The sequence below is a fragment of the Rhinolophus sinicus genome, chromosome 4 (assembly GCF_057876585.1).
Source record: "Rhinolophus sinicus isolate RSI-liver-muscle chromosome 4, RSI-T2T, whole genome shotgun sequence".
In the NCBI taxonomy this organism is placed as follows: Eukaryota; Metazoa; Chordata; class Mammalia; order Chiroptera; family Rhinolophidae; genus Rhinolophus; species Rhinolophus sinicus.
The window spans coordinates 77,481,492-77,505,707 of NC_142504.1; the positions used below are offsets into that span (position 1 = coordinate 77,481,492).

Sequence of the window (24,216 nt, forward strand, 5' to 3'; positions counted from 1 at the left end):
TCTTCTTGGCATTCAATTTAACGTTACAGTTTACACATGAATTTATTTGGAAATTAAAATAATTTTTTAAACAGATTTATACTGAATATTCCCCTGTCTAAAGCTATTTGTAAGCTATCTTAATATAACTTTGCCTTGAGCCTAGCAAGACTGATGCACACTTTTCATTGTCACTAGAGTCCTTACTTTGTCATTGTGTTCAAACTCAAAGGCTATAAATTTCTTTAGAATGCTAATAAAGAATTTTTTAAGTGAGAATAAATATTCAGATAAGATTTCTTTTTTTTTTTTTTTTCACCCTTTGGATGCTTTTTCACTCCAAAGCAATTCTGCACAAAACTGCTGATAATTCAACTAAACTTCTAAAAAGCCATGTAATGTTGAATCTGCAAAAGGAATGTGCTGATTCAGCAAACCAAAATTAATTTTATTCAGCATAAGCTGTATTCTGACAATTTGAAGGAAATATGGATCAAAATTTTTAGTTGGGTGAAATTTTCTCTTCTCAGGTAAGATATAGACATGTCAACAGAGTATACTTTTAGTGTTTTTGGTGAATATATTATATATGGTAATTAAAATTTTTAAAATCATATAGTGTTTAAAATACAGGGCTTACTGTTTGAAAATAAACTTAACATGGAATTCAAATTTATTTATTGAGCATTTTTATATTTATGATTTTAAGAAAAGCAATTTAAAAGCTAGATGTATATTTCATAAAAATCCTTGGGCAAAATTTTAAGCTTAACTCTACATTTTGGAGAGGGATTCTACAGTTTTCATTTAATAGGATTTTCTGTTTCAAATATATGAAAGTGCTATTAAACATGAATTTTATGTATTTCCATAAATTGATTCATTTAAAATATTCATACATTGTGATGTTTTGATTAAAATTAAGGATATACGGATTTATCAATCAAATTAGGAGAGTGTGTGTGTGTGTGTGTGTGTGTGTGTGTGTGTGTATTTTATACGGCCCTAAATTATCTCAGGGCCCAGGTCAAAAATTGTTCTACTCATTTAAAAATCTTTCAATTCTTTAAGTCTCATTGGATGAATTCCTTTATTCCTAGCGACACAGTTTCACACAATGACTGTTTTTGTCAACAATGTTACCTTTCTTAACAACAGTAACCTCTTTCCTTCCTGAATATCTTCATGGGTTTCCTGCCAAAAGCACTTAGAATCCTAACATTTTTGAGCTAGAAGGACTCTTAAATATAACTAAGGAATCCAACTCCTCATGCTTGAGTTGAATGAAAAGCCCCAACAGGTAGGTGAATCACCACTATATAACTTAAGGGTCCCTCTGGCACCAGAACATCTCAGTTTCCTGAATACCAGCCCAGACTAATAGTTTTTTTTTCACTACCCTACATTGACTCTTCTGAATGCTACATGAAATCTAATCTGTTTTCTAAAGGATTTGTAAAAAGATAAAATTGTATTGTAGAGTTATGTTAATGAGTCTTTGCTGAACTAAGAAATTATTTGTTTATTGTCCCCAAACTTTTTTTGTCATAGTGGCTAAATTTATGGAGTTACCATTGGTAATGAAGGTGACTACCACTTCAAACCCTAATCTCTTAATGCCATCATAAAATTTTGTATCAAAATGACACACTCCTTAATATTTGCTTCTTATTCCCCTTCATGTTTGAGGATCTTGCTGTCGTTTTCTGACTTAATATTGCTTTCAACTATCTCAACTGTTTATTTTCTTAGTATGCATGTATTCTTGCATTGTTTTAGTCACTCTTCTATTGATATAGTTTAGGATTTTTGCCTAAAAAGTTAGTACATCTAAAATTTGGTTAGAACTGACAGGAAAGTTTCAATAAGGTTATGAAGACCAGAACTGCAGGATTCAAAACCCATGTCTGAGATGATAGAACTTGTTATTTAAGTGGTGAGCTCTTAATACAGTGCTATGCTTATAATTGATCAAAAATTCTTTGAATGTTTTTACCTTCAGGAATTCCAAGGAAATGGGCCTGAGAACCAAAATCTCAAAATTTTCAATTCTAACTCCTGGAACTAAATGTTAATTTTCCTAATCCCCTTATCTTTTCACAGGGAAAATCCTACCTGAGGGATGCTTCTAAATTTGGTAAATTTAGTTCAGTCCAAGTGGACTCTGGAATATAATCACCTCCATTTTTTTCTTATCTTTACAGACAAGAGCAAGGGTAGTATATTGAAAAATATAGAGGTTTTTGAGATGGGTTTGAATATTGACTCTGCTGCAAACCAGTTTACCTTTGCAAATTACTGAACCCTCTGAATTCTCTTTTCTTCATCTCTAAATTAGGGAAACTAATACCATTCTCTAAGAATTGTTGGAAGGCTTACATGATCTATGGTGTATAAAACGCCTAGCACAGTTCCTAGAACATAGTAGGTGCAACAAATGTCAATATACTTTCCACCCCATTAATAGAATGTATAATAAATTTCAACAAATAGCTTGAATAAGCAAAGTCAAAGCTTAACTTGGAACATAAATTTTATTTTTGTCAGAGAGATAAAAATTAAATCAGCAACCGTGGAAAGCATTAAGATCTAATATCAGAAAATATTTTAACCTTATTAAATTAGAAACCCATATAATTGAATCCACTAAAGAGTCAAGAAGCCTTTGTTAAACAGATTTGAGAGCAATATACTAAAGTAATTAAAAGGTTTAAATAATTTTTAAAAATTCAAATTTCAATCATCTATACCAAAGAAAGGAACTATGACATACATAGACCAAATTACACTTTACTTGTGCCTAGTAACTGAGTTTTTCAAGGACACTTTATATCTATTTATCTCTATTATCTCATATGACATCAAATTATTTGTCCAATGATTTCTATATGCTCAAAGGATTATGTTCTTTCTACTATAAATTGAATTCTTCAGGGCTCTAGAATGTTTTTTTCCTCCAAAAGATTCTCTTCCAAATTAAATTTATTATAGGTCAATATTAAATTGTATTGCATTTCCTTGATAGGAAATGATAAAGAGGGTGAGTCCAAAATGTTTTGGGTGTAATACATAACGTAGAATAGAATTTAACATTTTCTAAAAATAATATTAAGTTAGCTTCAGACCCATTTGTTGATTAGGAGATGGAGCCAATGAGAAAAGTTCATATGCAACATACGTATTTATGAAATGTATGTCATCATCAGAAGGTAGTTCAAGAGCTAAGAGCGGGAACATGGTTATGACTTGATATTAGAACCAACAAATAGATTCACAAACTGATCTTATTGAGCTCTTGCAAGATGTTCAATTGCTATACAAATAAGCTTAGTACTGATAATATCATTTAAATTTATATCCATGGTAAATAAATTTGTTTTTCTCTTAAATTGAAAAGTTTGTACGTAGGTGGTATACCTAAAGACAAAAGTACCACTTACCAGTTAAGCTCACTAATTATACATTCTTATTAAAACTATTTTATTAGCTACATAAGCAATTTAATCTTACGTAACTATTAATTTGCATTTATTTTCACACATTTGGAGTGGATATTACTATAAACAATTGAAAAGAAGGCAGGGAGTAGTAACATAAATTTAAAATATATTTTTTAAATGTTTCTACATAAATACAGATGCTTCTCAGCTTTTGATGGTGTAATACCCCAATAAATCCATCAAAAGCTGAAAATATCATTAAGTCGAAAATGCATTTACTATCACACTGTAGAGTAACAGTTGCTTACCCTCGTAATCACATCACTGACTGGAAGCTACAGCTTGCTGACATGCCCAACATCAAAGAGACAGTATAGTACTGCATATTGCTAGATAAGTTCGAAATTCAAAATTCCAAATATGGTTTCTACTAAACAAATTCACATCGCTTTCACATCATCTTAAGGCCAAAAAGTCAAACCATGTAAATCGGGGACTGTCTGTAGCTAATTTAAATAATTCAGGACTAACAACCAAATTTGCTAAGCATCAAAAATGAACTGGGAAATAGAGAATGTTATAGCTCATCATGTTAAAGACATATAGCCTTAAAAATAATCATAAAACTGTTATATTAGAAGTTATTATTACTGACAAAGTAAAAATATAAGTTGCATGGCAAATTTTTAGTTTCAAAGTTCTATCTTAAGTCTATTCCCCTGAAAGTTCATTGCCTATTGTTTCTACAACGATTTAGAGTAAGAGTGAGAAAAACCTCCTTCCAACATGAAAACATTTGAAGTCTAATGAATTTCAGAAATACATTTAGAAATACAAGACCAATAACTTTATGTAGTTTGCAGTACACTATTTTTGGAGCAATTCTCTTCATCTCTTCTGTGATGAAATCTTCTATAAATAAATTTACATTTAATATATGCAGGTCAAAATTTGGAGGGCAGGGGTCTCCTAACTTAAAGTAGATGAAATACAAGCTGAGATGGTAGAATCATTCACTTTTCTGAAAATATAAATATTGTAATCAATTTTCAATAACATAATAAGAATTGAATGGTAAATACCATCTACATAGCATTTTAGTGAGCTGTTAAATTCTGCCCTAGTCACTTTCCAAGTAATTATCTGATAAAATGTAAAACAAATATATGTTGCTGAAGAACAAGTATACTGTTTTTTAACTATATCATAGAAAGAACCACTGGAACTTGGCTACAGGCCAGAAACCTGTGCACTAGATCTGGAACCTGGCTACACTGGAAGCTGGCTACAGGCCATTCAGTAAGAAATTGGTTCAGTCCATTCCAGCATGACAATGCCAATCTCTTTTCCCACAGTTTTAGTTCTTAAGACGTAAGTGTGTACTTCTTTGAGACGAATGACCTTTTCTAATTCCACCAGTAAGCATGCATTAAACACATCTAGCGTAAATTAAATTCTCAGTAGTTCCTTGGTACCATAACCAACCACATGTTAATACTAATGTTAAAGCCAAGTAAGTAATATCAAATCAAATTTCAACAAAGAAAGAGCAAAGTGACTCTGAAATAAAAATTTAATTCTTTTTAATCTGACTTCTCAGTCTGTGGTTTGTTGGCTCAATTTATTAGAACATGTGATTAATGGTACCATGACACTAACCGTCCCTGTGGAGTCAGTTATTTTTCATTTACTTCATAATGATTATACCCAGCAGTATTATTACTATAATAATGTAGCAATGCTTCTCAAAGTATAGTTTCTGGACCATCTGATTCACCTGGGGGGGTGCCTATTAAAAATGCAGATTGTTAAACTCTGTTCTAGGCATATCACATTAGAATCTCTGGCAGGTAGATCCTATGAATCTGTATATTTACATATTTTCTAGATTATGCTAATGTCCAATAAAGTTTGAGAAGCAGCAAGAAAAGATTCTCTCGCCTGTAAGGGACTGAGTGAAAGTATTTGAGTTCCTTCAAATCCAGCCATTATCAATCACTATCAGAAAAATAGTCTCAAATGCAGATGTTCAACCTATCTTGGATCATCATTAACATTCTTACAAAGTACTGCATGAAATTAATCTGACTCCCATCCATGCATGCAAACTTTCAAATTTAAAATTTTCCATTAATAAAAAAGATAGTAAAATAGAAATCTCATGTTTAACCTTTATGTCTTAGTTTGGATTCTCCCTGGAAAGTAGAGCATAAATCCTCCAGATTATGTGCATACTCTCTATTTGGGAAATCATCCCAGGGAACAGAAGTGGGGGATTAGGAGAAGGAAATGGGGAGGAAAGGAAAACCAATACAGAAGTGCATTCTGGAGTGTATCCCCTACTATTGGCTAATAGGTCTCAATCCCAGTATCTTCTTAGGAGCCATGACGCTGAAGACATGAAAGAGGAACGTTTATCCACCAGTTCTGACTTCTATCAGTTAAATGTTGCCTCATGAGTTGTTACTTTCCTCACACTTTCAGGTTGTGCTTCTATTGCCAAACGCTTAGATAAGCCCCCAGGACAGAAAGTCAGGTGAGGGGCTGTCAGGTTTCACCTGGTTGCCACTGCAATGGCTGGAGTAAGCAGAGCCCAAAGCTGTCCAGCACATCACTATTATAGGACAAATATGGTCAAACTGCTTTTTCTTTAGTTTACCAATATAATTTTAATGCCCTATACAACTAAAATGGATTTTCTGAGAAACGAGTACAGCAATTTGAATGGAAAGTGAGGAAGTTTAGCCAATTTTGTCTGATGGATTTGATCCATTCCCACAAAACCTGAGATGCACTGAAATTTGATCTTCTGTGAGAAAGGTATTTTCTAATAAACTACATTTCATTTCCTGAATTTGGTTGCCAATTTTTAAAGGGCCAAACATCAGCAAAATGAACAATTAGTGTGTATTCTAAAAATACTTTTGTGTCCAACATTGATCCAAAGACTTTACTGTTTAAGTTTACATTGGTAAAATTATAGTAAAAACAGATTAACTACATTGGACCCTCAAGTAACACTTTTCATTATAGTAAAACACAGAATTTTGAATAGTACAAGTTTGTCTTGGACTGTGTCCAAGAGGGTCTGGTTACAAGAACTAATTCATTATAACCTATAATGTGATCACAGAGCATGGCTCTGAAGAATACATTAGACAAAGACTCTAGTTGAAAAGATTAAAGATAGAAAACTAAACAGCCAGTTATGTGCTTTAATTAAGTAAACGCCATATTTGTTTGCATAATGATAGAAATAGTTTAAAGAAAATGAGGAAAAAATCGGTACAAATAAAAAAGAAATTTGATTAAAATATTATATATCATCTTTTCATTTAACTTGTTAAAATAAAATAATCATCTGAGTTTTAAAAAATAACCCTCAAAATAGGGAAATTGGACTGAGGAGGGCATAGAAATAAGAAAAAGTAGGATACACATTGCCAAACAAAGCCCAATAATAACAGATAGTATTTTCTAAAGGAAGAATCAAATATACTCAGGTCTTCACTAAATTAGCTCAGATCACAATCAACTTGATACCAACACTCCCTTTTTGGACTTGAAGCTGAGAAGATCATAAGTCTCTGTTAAATAACCACCAATTTCTGAAATAAACAAATAAATTAGTTTTCCCTTTCTACACAATTTTGCAGTTGGGCTAGATGATTTTAAAAGTACCCTGGAATAAAGTGGAAATAACAATATAATAATACTCCCTGACTTATTTAAACTTAATTATGTTAATCAAATAAGATATGTAGAAGCACTTAACAAATTGTAATTTAAGCCCTTCTATAATTATAAATCTCTCATAATTTACATAGCAATTCAACAATTTCACTATAATTATATAACTAGTGATTGGAGAGATCTCTCAGATTAGTTGTAGCTCTTAAATCTATCTACTATTAACTGCAGTTTCTTACACTATTTAGATACATGTAGACAATCATTCAATCCTATCAACAATCCTGTGAAATACCCACCATATGTATTATTATCTTCATATCATTGATAAACAACTGAGGCACAGAGACGTTAAATTACTTGCTTGAAGGATTACATTTAAAAATTAGAATCCATTAAATAAATTTAGTGGAGCTGCTGCTGATTTTCCAATATCAATTTATACAAATACATTCTATATACTTAGTTTCAGAACTCACAATGATAACTCACAGCTGAACCTTTGCACATGCCTTCTGCTCCCAATAGGCAAGCTGCTGCTTCTACCAAGCTGCTTGCTCCCAACAGGCAAGGTGCTTCAAACGTCTGTGAAATCTTCTTTAAGAAATTTCACATACATTATTTCATTCTTTAACAACCCTTTTGGACACAGAAAGTACGACTATTCTAATTTTTCAGTTGAGGATAAGACTAGTCTAGGAAACATGCAGATAATCAGAGATAGAGCCACAGCTTTAACCCTGGTCCTATCCTCCAGTTCAGGACTTACCTAGTGCCATATACGGGGAATATGGATGGCTATGCCATCTTTGATTGTAGAACACAGTCAGTTTTTTGGAGCACTTCCTGCTGTGGTCCCTTCTGAGACTACAACATAATTCAAGGCCCTTTAATCTATTTAATTTTAAACTAACTACGTGGAAGAATCCATGGGGCTGGGAAAGCTAGTATAAACATGTTTGCTAATTCCATTAGAAGTCAATTTATACTCATCTTTCAAATGTCCACACCTATTGTAAGGCAAGTAAAAGAGCATGCGTATCACAATTGCTAAGAAATACAATTATTAATGCAAAAAAAAGTCTAAAAAATGAACTGAAATTGGTCCATATAATAGGTGCTTCACTCCAACCCTGACTGAGAGAGCCCAGTTTATTTTCATTTTCTCAATTATGACTTAAATTAAGTTGCTATCAGATGTAAAAGTCCTTTTGGTAACCTCATAAAATGTAAAGCTTTCTGAAGTAAATAGAAAAATGTACTGGAACTGCAAATAGCTTGTAGGTAATAAGAATTTTTTTAATCATAATTCAGAAACTTTATTTGTTTTCTCAAAAACATTCTCTAAATTAAAAAATAGAAAAGCACAAGATAAGTTTTATATAGATTCTACTACTCAAAAATCTACTCAAAAATAGCACAGTGTACTGCAAAGAGCATAGATATAGGATTTATGGCAAGAAGACTGGATTTAAAATCTTGGGTCAACTTATCTAGTAGTTTGTACATACAATGCTAGTCAAAGCACCCAATTTCTCAACTTTTGTGAAAAGATGAAAATTGTACCTGTTCTATTTTTATGACAGTCATTTTTAGACTCAAAAGAAAAATATTCAGGAAAAGCACTTAGTATTTTACCATCACTAATTGTTCTTGAATCCACTTCCTATCAGAATTAAACAAACCACTTCTCAACTCATAGGAATTTCAGAGCACCATCAATAAATCCAAGAATATTATGGCTTATATTATCTGTACCATAATACTCTTTAAATAGAGTTTAGATAGGTCTGTATATAGCTGAGAAAGAAATACTTCCGACTACCGTTTATTTTAATCTTCCCCTTTTTATTAGTTTATATTTCAAATTCCTTAAAGCTTCTGACCATAGGATGTATCACCAAAACCAGGATACTTTTTAGAGTAAAGAGGAGCCCTATTAATAATTAGCCAGAACAACAGACATTAACCAGAACTGTTGCTGGTAAACCAGGGCATACAGTCACTTCATATAAGGAGTGCACTAAATTTGGGGAGAGGAAGTCTATCTATTTCAGTCTTAATATCCACAAAAACATAGTTTGTAAAAACTATAGTTAAAACAGTAGTCTACAAAAACAAATTGCTAGCAAGGGTGTGAAGTGAATTAAAACATAATTTAATTTCACTATATATTTCTAATACTGATTATACTTAAGTAAAATTGGAAAAGTATTGGCTGAAACTGAAGGTCTCCTCTAAGAATTTTGGATGGAAAACATTTTTGGAAAGGTAACTATCAAAGGTTCCTTAACCTTTGACTACTATCTGGATTAGGAAAAGCACAAATCCAATATTTAAACAAAGTCTTCTTTTTTCAAGCATTGTTAGAATAGGGAAAAATTGGGGTAAAAAACAGCCAATGTGTTTGAAGACATATCTGTAACTTGTGAGGCATGCATACATTAAAGACCACAACTATTCACTGCTTTGCCAGCAGTGAATAAATTTATCAATTCACAAATGGAAAAATTAGCATTTAAGATGTGAATCATTATTTTCTTAAAAGTGGACAAAGCAATGAATATTAAACATGCTTGCTCTTGTGAACCTATCAAGGAATGTTTTAATAGACTCTAAGTGTCAGTGACTCATTCCTACAGTTAACCCTTCATAGTATTTTCCATTTATATTACTGCAAATAAATATTGTTCTCTCAGCTTCCATCATGGTAATATTATACATATCTATATAGGACAATGCAGTATAGTAGTATATTTACTAGATAGAAAGGTAAAGATTAGTTTTTCAAAATTCCCAAACTAAAATCTACTTTTCTACTCTACAGTTTTAGGAATCACTCTTAAATTCTTTTATCATCTCTACAGCAGTTAAGCCCTGAGGTTCTTATAAATGCCAGTGTTCACTAGCAGTTTTAAGTGTTAATGCCAATCTTATAAATGCCAGGGCTAACTATCTAACAAAATTCCTGGGCTTCATAAACCTATATGCATAGGTATGAGATACTGCCCAAGCAGCCACTGGATGACCTGAAAGAAAGAGATGCCCCTTTCCATTGATAATAAATCTTTCTGCAATAACAGATCATTAACATTCTTGATCAGCCCACCATCATTTAAACCTAGGCAACTACGCAATTATACAGTATACGGTATAGACATTTTCACCAAATATAATAAGATAGTTCCTAAATTGAGCAAAGTACATATCTAGTAAAGTTTTGCCCATAACTGATATGAAATGAAGGAACTAAGTGAATGATATTTAAAAACACAAACACAAAACTAATAGTTTATAAAAAGAAAAGAAGTAGGTATATGTAGCTGGAGTGAAAATCAAAATAAATAAAGCTGCTTTATCTAAGTTGGAAGTTGGCCAGACTACTTGAGGCTAATTTTTCTAATTGGAAAGCAATGTGTAATCTTTAATGTGTATTATAGGCACTTTAATGACCACCTAAGACTATCAAAATAAAATCTGTGATACTGACACCCTCCATGAATGTTAAATATATCTCATAGAACAATTATAAAACTGCTCAACCTAACTGGATCTTGGCATCTTCAACTCAAATCAGAGATAAAACATTTTGGCACTTGGGGCAAGATCACTAATTGATGTATATACCTACCCCAAACAACACTTAAGAATTACTGTAAACAACATTTTAAAAATTAAATCAAGTGTTCAAGTTGACATAAATGTTGACAGTTAACATAATTTTCTTTTGTTTTAAAGTTTTATCTCTCAAACAGCCTTTTGTCTCCTCAAAATAGGTCTAACTGTAGGTACACAGTTCACCCGTTTTTTAGTATAGTGTGTTCATATTAGAGGTGCTGACCAGTATTATGTAAATAGTCATAATGGGTTTAATCATTTACTTTAAAATTTTTGCCTGAAGATACAGGCCCTCAATGCTGGAGGAGGTGGGGGATGGGATGACATGGGGAGTGGGGGAAAGACGGGAAATGCCCAGCACAAAGCGCAGACATAGCCTTAGACTAGAAATCGGGTATCTGTGTTCCAGTCCCAGCTCCATCCCTGTTCTTCAGGTAATCACATAACCTCATTTGTTCACTCATCATTCATTTGCTCATTATGTATGCTAGGCCTGTGCTGTCCAGTACAGCGGCCACTGGCTACATATGGCTTTCAGCACTAGAAATGCAGCTAATCCAAATTGCGATGTGCTCTAAAGATAATGCACACATCCAATTTCAGAGACTCAGTACGAAGAAAAAGAAGGTAGAAAAGCTCATTAATAAATTTTTATATTACAATGTGGAAATATTTTAAATAAATTTGATTCAATAAAGTGTATTAAGTTAATTTTACCTGTTTCTTTTTACTTTTTTTAATGTGGTTACTAAAAAATTTTAAATTATATATGTGGCTCTTGGAAAGTGCTGTGCTAGGACTCACTAGTGAAAACTAGGAATACTGAGAAGAATAAAGGACAGTCTCTGCTGTCAAGGAGCCTCCCACAGCCTCGTTGGGAAGGATATAAAAATAATTACAATATAATGGTGTTAAACGCAGTGATAAAGATACACATACAGGGGTATGGGAGAATGAGGAGGGCAATTTCTGGAAGGGGGTAGGAAGGAGGGGTGAAGAGAGATGTTAGATTAGCTTCCTGGAAGCAGCACCACCTAAGCTGAGTCTTAGATAAGCAGAAAGGTAAAATATAAAGGATCTGGGTGTAAGTAATTCTGAGAGGAGAGGATTGTATGAGCCACAACAAAGAAACAGCAAATGGGATGAGGGAGGAATAAAAGCAGTTCCCTATTGATCTAGGGAAAGGGTGAGATGGGTGGTAGAAAGTGTGCAAGGCCATAGGAAGGGCTTCTGTGACATTTTAAAGGTACTGAATTTTAACCTTAGGCAATGGAGAGCCATTGAAGGGATTTAAGCGAGGGAATGCCTACAGCAGAAATAATTTAAATCTGGCAGCTGTGAAGAGATTGGATGGTGAACAGACTTGAAGCAAGGTTTTAATCTAGGTAAGTAATATCAGGTCCTAAACTAGAGCAGTAAGAGGGTGGAAAGGAAAGCACTAATTCAAAACTACATTAAGGAGGTTGTTATGTCGGCTCACTGGCAGGCCGTGAAAGAATTCACGAGTCAGGTAGAAACATAGAAGGAAGATTTATTAAAGAGAAGGGTCGGCTGGGCAGAGTCTGCTGGAAACTACTGCAAACTACTGTGTCGCGTCTTTGTTTGTTCTCAAATTTTATATTTTCTAACCAGGATATAAATTTCTTGGGCCTGTAGTGAGGGGTGGGGCGGAAGATGGGGTTGAGCTGGTTATCACAACCTTTGCATATGTTATGTAGATTTAAGTTGGAGCCAGGAGTGGATCCCATACAAATGCAAAACCTCTCCCAAGTCACAGGGCCTGCACTGGGCTGAAGTAAATAGAAAGACTGAAACTGGTGTGTGTAAAGACGAGAGGGGAAAAAAGAGAGGAGGACACACGCCAGAGTGGGGCTAATTAATCAATTTAATATCTAATCAATTTATTTACCAATAGCAAAAGACAAAGGCAATTAATAGAATATGCTAATGGCAGAAAGTAAAGGTAGTTAAGACTAAATTATATACATTGATAATGATGTCATGTCAAGGAGTATACATACATATAACTTTGAGAGATCCCAACACATGTTTACTATTGGTCAAAAATTACTTGGCTAATAAATACGCAAATAACATCAAGTAAAGAGTATCCAAAAGCAGTAATAAGCTTTATAGGATAGTAACGATTACAGTAGATGCCAAAAGCTCACCAAACCAGGGGCAACAGCACTGGAAAAGTCATAAATCAAAACCTTGCCAGGTCTGTAGCTGAGAGAAACTCAGGCATCTCCCACACCGCTGCTTGCTGGTTCCCAAGAATGCTGCTGCTGTTGGCGTTGTTGTTGTTGTTGCTAGAAGTTAGGGAGTCTTCTGATACAGCAAGCTGCAAACTGCATACAAGTTCCCAAAGATGCTATAATGATGACAATTCACCAATAAAAGAAGTCTCTACTGTCCAGTGAGGCAAGTTCCGATCTCTTATTCTGAAACAATCCTATCCTGAAAAGCAGTCCTGAAACAGCAAATCTTCTGAATAGCAATCTCTTGAAACAGCAATCAATCAATATCAATATGCCCCCTGAGGTCTGTCTTATATATATCTCTTTAGATACACACCCCAGAGCCAAGTTTTTGTGTTCTTGCCTCCCCTCTCAAGGAATCACCAGTCTTGGGGGGGGGGGGGGGGGTTGGCAGTTAATGATAAGAACACATCTGGCTGATGAAAATAGTACCTACTGTTCTCGCCTGGGACCACCGGCCCAAGGCCTTCCAAAGATGGCAACGTGCCTGTCACGTCATCCTGATATAACTTAGCTACTTCTTCACTTCATCTGCTGATGTGGGGGAAACAGACAGAAAGCAACTGCATCTCGTATCTCCCCTGCAGGAATGAGACAGAAGGGGGAATTGCAACCTCGTCTCATGTCTTCCCTGCCCGGGAGAATGAGACCAAAGGGGGAATTTACTCAACCCCTGATCACAGCACAGAAATCACCTCATCTGCAGGCATAGACAGAAGTTAACACCAACCAATGAAGGCAAATTTTCCTCAACATCTTCCCTACAGTATGCATAGTAAACGTACAGCAAGCAGAGCCAAAGAAAGCTTTCAAAAAGTTCCAAGCAAAATTACATGTTAATTTGAATTATACTAGAGATCCAAATCTCAAAAATAGAAGATTTAGTGCCACCATGACAATCCCCTGTCTTAACAGAGGTAACATCAGTAAAATAGAGTGGTTGATTTGTTCTATGGAAAGGGGCTTGATTTTATTCTTAGGTGATGGGAACATCCTGGAACGTTTTGAGCACAGTAGCATCATGTTCTGACTTAGGTTTTAACGGACCACTCGGACTGATGTTAGAGAATACACTGCAAGGGGAAAACAGTGGAAGTAGAAAGATCATTGATTTTTTTTTTTTTTTTTAAAGGAGGCTATTGCTGCACAAGAGGTTTGAGATGATGAGGGCTTGGCCCAGGGTGTATGCAAAACTGGGGGTGAAAAGCAATTGGATTCAGGTTGCATTTTTACCTGCAAAATGGGATTGCTTAATTCACAGGGTTGAGAAAGGGAAAGAGAAGTTCAGGAAAGTCACACCTGTTGAGCTCAATTGTCTGATGTAACCAGGAGGCTCGGGTGTCTGCTGAGAGTGAGAATACTGTACAGAGGCTTGAAGAAAATAGTGAAGATTTGGGAGACAGCAAAGGAAACAGAAGGAGTGGAACAAAAGTTATTTTAAGGATTAATTGATGCCCTACATGAGGTTTGAAACTACGTAAATTTAGTGATATTAGTCTAACCTATTATGTGATTTCCATTCACAACTCTCAGCCACCCAGCTGTAGGAGTTAGGCAGATTGTAGAATCAACAGAGTTTCAGTTGTAAAATGGTTTAAGTTAGATGATTTTAAAATCTACATAGTTCCAAAATTCTGCAGTTCTAAGAATCCTAGAATTTTTACCACATAATTTTTCTTAGTGTGGTTAACTGTATATAAACATAAAACTTACCCTTTTAACCATTTCACTACACAATTTTTAAAAAAGCTTCCTAACCAGGGAAGCTTTGGGTTTTAGGTATGCTGGGACAGTAAAATCCCACCCCTCAAGGTGGCAGTTCTGGGCCTGGTGTGGCTGGAGTCCCACCTTCTGTTGCCGCTGAATGAAAGCAGCCTCAGCTTTTTTTTTTATCGCAATAAGTAATACAAGTATTCATTTTCTAAGTATCAAAAAAGTTTGGGAAGCACTATTCTAAGCCATAAAAAAATGAGAAACCCAGTATTACAAAGAGTTCAAAATAGCTGCTTCTCTATTAAAGAAGTTTTCTCACATCTTCAAGACTTCATAACTTATTCTACCATGTAGGGCTTAAAGCTTCTTATTGGAAACAAACACCCATCATTATGCCCATCATTTCCACTGTTTAAGAATCTCTGAAGAGGATCTAAGAATTTTGAATGGATTCAAGGATTTCTCCACCTACGTAAAAAATAGGAATCCTTCAAGGGATGCCTAATTCATTTATCCACAGAGTACTGACTTTATGGCAGGCACTGAGTTGGTTTCTGGAGATAAAAAGGTGAACAAGACATGGTTTTGACTTCAAAAAACTTAGTCTAGGGAAAGACCAAATTAATTAAACAAATAATTAAAACTGTAATAAATGTAGATGGAAAGGTACCTAATATTATAAGAGGATCTAATAGAAGAGACTACTGAAACAAGATAAAAGGATTAGTAATCACTTGGCAGGGGTAGGGGTAGGTTTGGTAGAGAATTTTGGAGGCAACAGCATGCAAAGTCCTAGGAGACACTAAAAAGCCAACAAGGCCAGAGGGCAGGAAATGTTTGGGAATGAACCTGGGAAAGTAGTAGGGGGAGTTCAAAGGGTCTTCCTTCAGAGAGTTAACAGTAAGCCCCTGAAAGGGTGTAAGCAGCATAGAATCTTATCAAATTTATTTTTCAAGAAGATCACAGTAGCTATAATGTAGAGAAGTGGTCTCAAAGTGGGCACAATTTAAGGTGGGAGAACATATTAACTTTTTCTCATCTTTAGAATGTGTTATAATAGTCATAGTGTATTAGCTCAGAAGTACTAATAAGAGCTAGCTTTTTGTTGAACACATACTATGTACCTGAAAAGTGTACTAAGCTATTTACATATGAGTGTATTAACTCATTTACTCTTCATAACTCCGTGAGGTTGGTACTATTAGTATCCTCACTTTACAGGTAAGAAAAATGAGACAGAGAGGTAAAGAAATCAGTCCAAGTTCACTTGGTAAGGAAGTATTAAAGCAGGATTCAAAGCCAGGTCTGGCTCCAGAGTCTGTGACTTACTGTTTAGATTATATACCATTTTTTTCAGCAACACATGTATACAATTTAAAACTTAAATGTATACATGAATTGAGGGTAGATGCTCAAAATTATGTCTGAATACCAGTGAAGAGAAAGGTATAGGCGTGGTTGTTGGTTGGGAAAATATAAAAAGTAGACTAGCAGTAGACTAGGTAAGACATAATGGTATCTTGGAATATAGTGGTAGTAATGAAGAGAAGGGAATAAATTTGGGAGTTATTTGGTAAATAAATTTGACAGGACTCAGTGATAGATTGGATATGTGGGTTAAGGGAGAAGAAGATGCCAAGGAAAATTCTTTGGATTCTGACTTGCATAAATGGGTTGGACAGTGGAGCCATTGGCAGGAGACCAGAACAGGTTAAGTCATTCAGTTCTGGTAGTTTTTCTTTGGATCACAACTACACTGTTCTTTCAATGTTGAATGACAAACTGATTACATGTTCTTTTCATTTGTAACAAAACTTTCCATTTCCATTGTAAACATTTATACAAGCAATTATGCCTATGTTGTATTGAAAATGGCATGGTCAATTTTTCACCCATTTTCTTGGTAAGTGTTATGAATTAAGTCTTATAAAATTTGGAAGTGAATGCTAGTTGGTATAACAGGATAATGAAGCGTCAACAGCCCTTTTCTTTAAAGATACCGATGTCCCTATAGCATTGCTAACATGGTACTGAGACATCCTGTTATACTCAATCATATCCTGTTATGAGGAAGCTGTGATATTCATTCGGGGATGACTGGAAAAATTACCTTTACATTTTGTCTTTATGATTTTCTACATACTAAACTTTTAAAAGTTTATAATATTGTCCTCTGTCTTCCTCCCAGTTTTTAGAAGTATTACAGAAAAGTACTGAACTGGTTTAATAGATACTGTGATTCTAGACTATTCGGTTTATTTTCTTCAACTTCATTTGTAGAATTTCTAATGCTAAAACGCTTCTTTTAGAAAACAAGATAAATAGAAAAACATACTAACAGTTTGAATGTTATAAACTAACAGCCACAGGGAATGATTTTTTAAATGTTATTAACAGCATGTTGCTCCAACAAATAATGCTGGTCACTTGATTCCTTCTCATTTCAGGTTCTCCAGAAACTTTCCATTTAACCTCTGAAAAACACACATCATTTTGCCACATGGCCCCACCGCCCAGTCACATCACTGAACTGTATGTAGGTAATAGCTCCAAGGCAGAGAACTATGTTAGATTGATCCGTGTCCATTCCCTCATCAGTTCATGCTCACTTTCCATTTGGTACAGGCCACTCACACATGCTTTCCCTGAAATGCGCTTAAGTCAGACACATCGATAACCTTCCTGTAACACCAAGGAAATGAAACTTTCCAAGACAGAATGGCTTGAGCTTTCTCCAGGGCATCTCAAAAACCGCAGGGGTGGTCGCCAGCTCTAGGAGCCGCTCCGGATCGCTCAGGGTGGCCCTCCAGCCCCCAGTCACCGCCCTCCGGGAGGCACACCCGCCCGACCCCGCTCTACCGCAGGGGATGTATGGGTCGCCGCCTCAGAGGCGGACGGAAGGAGCGTGACGTCCCGGGAACTCCCGCGTGACGTCGCAGGGGCTTCAGGCGGGGCGGGTCCGGCCGCCTCCGAGCCCGGCCGGCGGCCCTCGGGCCGTCCCCACCCCGCGGAGGACGCGGGCTGCCCTAAGGGGCTGACTTTCCCGCCAGGCGTTTGGCAGGTTAGTGAAGGAAAGACGAGAAAAGCGGACGGCAGTCTCTTCACCGCCCCGGAGCGAGCCCCCTTCTCCGCGGGCTTTCGAGAGTCTCGAGGCAATCTTGGAAGCCGTGAGTAGGAGAATTTCCCCCGATCCAGAGCGCTGGGTCGGAGAGGCCATTTCCGGTCTGGAGCTCCGCGCTGACCGTGGGCGTTTGGCCCGCGGGATGGGGACGGCCGTAGGCTCTGGGGCTGAGTGTGAGGAAGTAGGCTAGGGTCGGGCTAAACTTCGCGGGACGGCGGGAAGGACGGGCTCGCGCTCCGCGCTGTTGGCGGCTCCGTGCCCGGTCCGCCCCGCGCATGCGCCGACGTATTCCCGGCGCTGAGGGCGCCTCTTGCTCTTCCCGCGCCAGGCGCGCTGTTAGCCTGTGGAGCATTTGCGGGATGGAGAGGCTGCTGGCTCAGGGTCGTGGCATGGGAGCCTCTGGACCTCTGCGTTGCTAGTAAGAGAATCGCTCAACGTCCCCATTCAGTTTGTTTAGAGTTCCTGTGTGACTCAAGGCTCGGCTTTTACCTGTGTGAGACTACGTGTGGTGTGACAGGGAAGAAATATTTTATTGAGCACCTTAAGTGTGATGGTTTACACTGCCACAGGATGCTCAGAAATGTATTATGGTACTATGTACCTTTGAGCCAAGAATGCAACTTGAGAGGCAAGAAGCGCATTTCTGAGATACCAAAGGGCAACATCGTGTAGCAAATAACGGTTCATTGCCAAAAGAGATGCCAACAAAAAGTGCTGGTCATGCAGGATAAGTTGGAGATGGTTTTGTGAGCCAGAATTTACCAAGTTTACTATTGATAAATTGTTTTTATATGGGGGAAAAAACCAACAACTTTTTTTTACTATCTCCGAAGATAGCTGTATTTCTTAAAGGACACTTTTTTTGCACCGCTAGTTTTAAGCTATTGAGTACTATGCATTTTTAAATTCATTAAAATAACTAAAACTTTGTTTTACACTATTTACTTAATAGAAATGATTGTTCTACTTTTTTTTTTTTTTTTTTTTTTTTTGGCTACTTAGCAGTATTTTGTAATTAGTTGGCATTACAATTTGAATTCCATCCTTGACAAAGCCAAGTTGTAGCAATGTGACCTTGGGCAAGTCACTTCACCTCTTAAACTTCTTTTTCCAGCTGTAAAATGAAATTAATAATAGTAGCTGTTTATGGAGTTGTTCTGAAGATTAGGTTAAAAATGAGTATAAGACATCGCAGTCCGTGGTATATAGTGAACACTTAATAAAGGGTGGCTTTTACTGACAGTATAGGCCCACTGATTGATCTTTTAGGGTTGAAAAATAGTAGAATATAAGCTTCTTTGGACATAAAGCTATACTAGTGCAATGTACCCAGTCTCACTTAAAAAGAACTTTATTATGGAAATAATAAACTTACACAAGAGAGAGAGACTAGAATTATGGACTCCCTCATATACTCATCCACTGCCTCACTTCAATAATTATCAAAGTTCAGCCTTTCTTCTTTCATCTCCCCACCCAACATCCATTTTTTGTTTTAGCTGGAGTATTTTTAATCAAATCTCAGAGAACATACCAGTTTACCTGTAAAGACCTCAGTATATTTCTCTTTAACAGATAAATGACCTTTTTTTTAAATTAACATGACCGCATTATCATACCCAAGAAAATTAAAAAGTTTCCTAATATTATCTAAAATCCATGTTCTTTTCATTGATTGTCTCAAAAAAGTATAACAAATTTTGAAAACTTAATAGAAGTATTATTATTTTTGCACTGCTTTACAGTTTACCAAGTGGCTTCACATATACTCTTGCTTTCTTTAGTACTGTCACTGCTTATTTTTGCTTCATCAGAGACCTCAAGAAATGGTTAATAAGAGACACTTAAATTGGGCACTTGTTAGCAATAGTAAGGCATTGGCTAAGGAGCCAGATGTGAGGTTTAGTGGACATGTTTATCATTTTGTTTTTTTGGTGGTAGCCAGTTAATGGTTTCAGTTTAAGAACACATTAAAATATTTATTAATCCACTTGAACTTCTTAATAGCCTGTTGCTTCCTTCAAGGGCTGTACAAAAAAACTTAATTATTCACCTTTACTCTGAGAGAGGCACAAAGTAGCTTTAGCCTAGTTGCTTTGATATTAAATGTTTCTCTATTCATAGATCTTTGCTGTGTCTGTATCTTGCTCACTCATTGCTCTTATTATGAGAAAGGTAGTCAGATGCTTGTATTTTAATATGTCAGTCATCTTTCTTGCTCTGTATTACGTGTGTCTTTGTATGTGTGTAAGTCAAGAATACTTCAGAATTTTTTCAGTTTTTGGTTCAATATATTGTTGCACTCTGTATTGACTCAAAAGTTTAAAAAGCTGTAAATTCTTTTGGAATGGTGAATCAATACCATGAATGATTATAAACCTCCCCATATCAGAATCCTTTCAATTTAACATAATTTAGGTAATTCCTTCTAGGAGGAATAAGAGAAAATTTGCCGGAAAATTTAGCTTAACTAAAGTCCAGATTACTGAAATCAGGACTTTTCTCACTATAATCATTTTTCCTCGCTTCCCACCCCTCAAATTCTCAAAGTCATTGATTACAGGTAAATAAGGATAACTTGAGAACTGCTAGCTGGACTTGACGTCATCCTGACTTCAAATTACACAAACGTATATGCAGAATTCATTTATGTTACAATATGTCATTATGTCATTTCAGGTGTTTCAGCTGTCCCAAGACAACCTGTATAATGTAACAGAAAAGGTCAGAAAACATTAGGTAAATAAAAGTGTGGAGCAAGATGAACGTCTCTGGAAGCAGTTGTGGAAGCCCTAGTTCTGCAGATATATCTAATGACTTTAAGGATCTTTGGACAAAGCTAAAGGAGTATCATGATAAAGAAGTACAAGGTAAAATCTTTTCTTCAATACTTACAGCAGTATTCTGCTGCGACTAATAATAACTAGTTATGTATGACAGTTCAAAGATCTCATTTTTAAGGGACCTTTGCTATTTATTTTTTTGTGATTCATTTTATGGTTGAGTTGTTGCTTTTTAACTATAGACAACTACTACAGTATGTAGCTCTCACACAATTTGTACCAGGGTGCCAAAAAAATGTATACAAGTGGACACTTTGGTCAGTGTTGCTCAAGCAGTAGTTTGCCGCAATCAGAAGTGTCTGGACATTGATGGTAACCACTTTGTAATTGCAGAAGTCAAACGTGACTTGTATTCCTCTTCTGTTTTCAATATATATTATTACAATTTTAATAGTTTTTTCCTTAAATTATGTATACATTTTTTTGGCACCATATATATTTTTATACATACACACACGGATATATACATATATACATATATATTCACGGGAGGTGGAGTACAACATAGGAAATATAGTCAATGGAATTGTAACAGCTATATTCGATGTCAGAGGGGTAGTAGATGGGGGGGTTATCATTTTGTCTAACTATTACATTGTTTTGTATACCTGAAGCTTAAAAAAAAAGTAAAAGACAGTTTGCCTTCAAAGAACCTGTAGTCTAATAGAGTCGTGTAAACAGATCATTGCAGTGTAATGAAATAGGAGCTTAAAAGGCTTATATGAAGTATAGTTGCATGAACAGAGGATTAAGTCGTTGTGGTTGGGGTGAGTTATATAGATATTGTTTGTGATTGTTTTAAACTATATTCCGTATAAAAGAATTTTCTATTAAAGCTAAATTCAAGGTTTGATATTAAGCTTTAATATACCTATATAATTCTGTAACTTTAATACCTTTTTTCTATGTGTGGGAAATGCTTCATATTATATTTGTTCCTTGCAACCATAGGTTTAATTCTATAGTGCTTTTTAGTTTTAACATTACACTGGAATGCCATTAAAGCTTGATCCGCCTGAATTTGAAGTATAGTGTGTGGGTCTGTGTTCAAATTTTCCAGTGGTACATTTAGTTGCTAGCAAAACCTCATGATAATGGACTCAATTAATGGGTTCTGAAATATGAACCCCAGAAGTATTCTTGCAAGCACCAGTGCATTTGGAGATACTTGTTCAAGAAATGTTTTTTGGGACACTTACTATGTGCCAGATCTTATGAGCAAAAATGAATCATATAGTTCAAGTTTTAAGGGATTTTGTAGTGTATCATGTTATCTGGAAATATAAAGGAAGAAGCAGATGTGTGTTTGGGGGCAGGGGGATTACTGTCAGACCAGGCTTACCAATTGAATTAAGTCTGATTAACCTGTATATGCTATGCTGAAGGCATGGTTGTCATCACGCCTTGTCTTTAGGATTAAGTCTAAAACTTTTATCTTGAGTAACTATTCTCATTGATTGCAAGTGGACGAGAGAAGTGCTGTCTTGAGAAAGAGGCCATGTGATAGAGTGGTTAAATCCATGAATTCTGGATCTAGACTGCCAATTTTCAAAAGCCATATATGTAAAGCATTTGGAAGAGTGTCTGGCATATAGTAAGAAATATGTGTGTTAGCTGTTGCTGTCATTCTGAAGCAGGAACCATTATGTATCAATTCCTGCTGTGGACTGTCTCGGAGGCAATGGGATACTAACAACAACTTGTAACAGAGGTTTCACATACTGATTACTTATTATCCCCTTTATGGTTTTTTAGACTCTTGATTCTAGAAGGAAACAGAAAAAGAATGAATGACCAAAGTAATAACATGAGAAAATTTAAATGATTAGAAAATCTTAGAAAATTCTTAACTTTCCATCTCTTTGGCAAGGGGGAGGAGTGGGGATACTTAAAAAATTGTCATGTAATATACATAACAAAATTTACCATCTTAACCATTTTTAAGTGTACAGTTCAGTTAAATACATTTTCTAATGTTGTGCAGCCATTACCACCATCCATCTCCATAACTCTTTTCATCTTGTGAAACTGAAATGCTATACTCTTAATTAAACAGTAACTTCCGGTCCACCTCTCCCTGCAGCCACTGGCAACCACTATTCTACTTTCTGTCTCTAATTTTGACTGCTCTGAGTACCTCATATAAGTAGAATCATACAGTATATGTCTTTTTGTGACTCACTCATTTAACTTATCCTAATGTCCTCAGGGTTTATCCATGTTGCAGAATTTCCTTCCTTTTTTAAGACTGAATAATATTCGGTTGAATATCATAGACCACATTTTGTTTATCCATTTGTCTGCTGATGGACATTTGTGTTGCTTCCATCTTTTGACTATTTTGAATAAGGTTGCTATGAACGTGAGTATACAAATAACTCTTTAAGACCCTGCTTTTAATTATTTTGGGTATATAACCAGAAATGGAGTTGCTGAATCATGGTAATTCTATTTTTAATTTTTTGAAGAACTACCATGCTGTTTTCCATAGTCGCTACACCATTTTACATTCCCACCAACAGTGCACAAGCATTTCGATTTCTCTACAGTCCTACCCACCTTGTTTTTTTTTTGTTTTCTTTCTTAGCCATCCTGATGGATGTGAGGTGCTGTCTCATTTTGGTTTTGATTTGCATTTCCTTAATGATCAGTGATTTTGAGCTTCGTTTCATGCACTTATTGGCCATTTCTATATCTTTGGAGAAATGTCTATTCAAGTTCTTGCCTATTTTTTAATCAGGTTTTTTGTTGTTGTTGAGTTATATATAGTTCTTTGTATATTCTGAATATCAGCTTCTTATGAGATATAGGATTTACAAATATTTTCTCCCAATCTATGAATTACTTTTTCACTCTATTAATTGTGTCCTTTGATGTACAGGAGTTTTTAATTTTGATACAGTCTAATTTATTTATTTTCTTTTGTTGCCTATACTTTTGGTATTATATCTAAGAAATTGTTGCCAAATCCAGTGTCATTAAGTTATTGCCTTATGTTTTCTTCTAAGAGTTTTATAATTTTAGCTCTGATGTCTAGGTTTTTGCTGCATTTTGAGTTAAATTTTGTATGTGGTGTAAGTTCCGAGTTTAACTTCATTCTTTTGAATATGGATATCCAATTTTCCAGCACCATTTGTCGAAAAGACTGTCCTTTCCCATTGGATGGTCTTGGCGCCCTTGTCAAAACCATTTGGTCATGTATGTGAGAATTTATTTGTGTTCTGTTTCATTGGTGTACATGTCTGTCTTTATGCCAGTACCACACTGCTTTGATTTGTAGCTTTCTATTCAGTTTTGAAATCAGGAAGTAGGTGACCTTCAGCCTTGTTCATTTTCAAGATTGTTTTGGCTATTCAGAGTCCCTTGAGATTCCATATGAATTTTAGGACAGATTTTTCTATTTCTGCAAAAAACATGATTGGGATTTTGACTGAAATAGCATTGAATCTGTAGATCGCTTTGGGTAGTATTGACATCTTAATACTTTCCAGTCCATGAACGTGAGATGACTTTCCACTTGTGTTTTTAATTTCTTTCAGCAACACTTTGTA

The 24,216-nt window shown here is 35.6% G+C and overlaps 1 protein-coding gene across 7 annotated transcripts in view; it reads left to right on the plus strand.

The window, feature by feature from the left end:
• The window catches only part of RBBP8 (RB binding protein 8, endonuclease), a 95,156-nt gene that overhangs the window by 962 nt on the left and 69,978 nt on the right, over positions 1-24,216 (plus strand). Inside the window, exons 1-2 of one of the 7 annotated variants that reach the window (XM_019741272.3) lie at positions 17,627-17,762; positions 20,502-20,692. In XM_019741272.3, coding sequence (XP_019596831.2) covers positions 20,584-20,692 — 109 coding nt within the window. In that variant the 5' untranslated portion in view covers positions 17,627-17,762; positions 20,502-20,583. Of the gene's footprint in view, positions 1-17,626; positions 17,872-18,115; positions 18,241-20,501; positions 20,693-24,216 lie in introns of those variants that run through there. The other 6 variants (XM_074340239.2, XM_019741273.3, XM_074340243.2 and 3 more) reach the window with 6 other exon arrangements.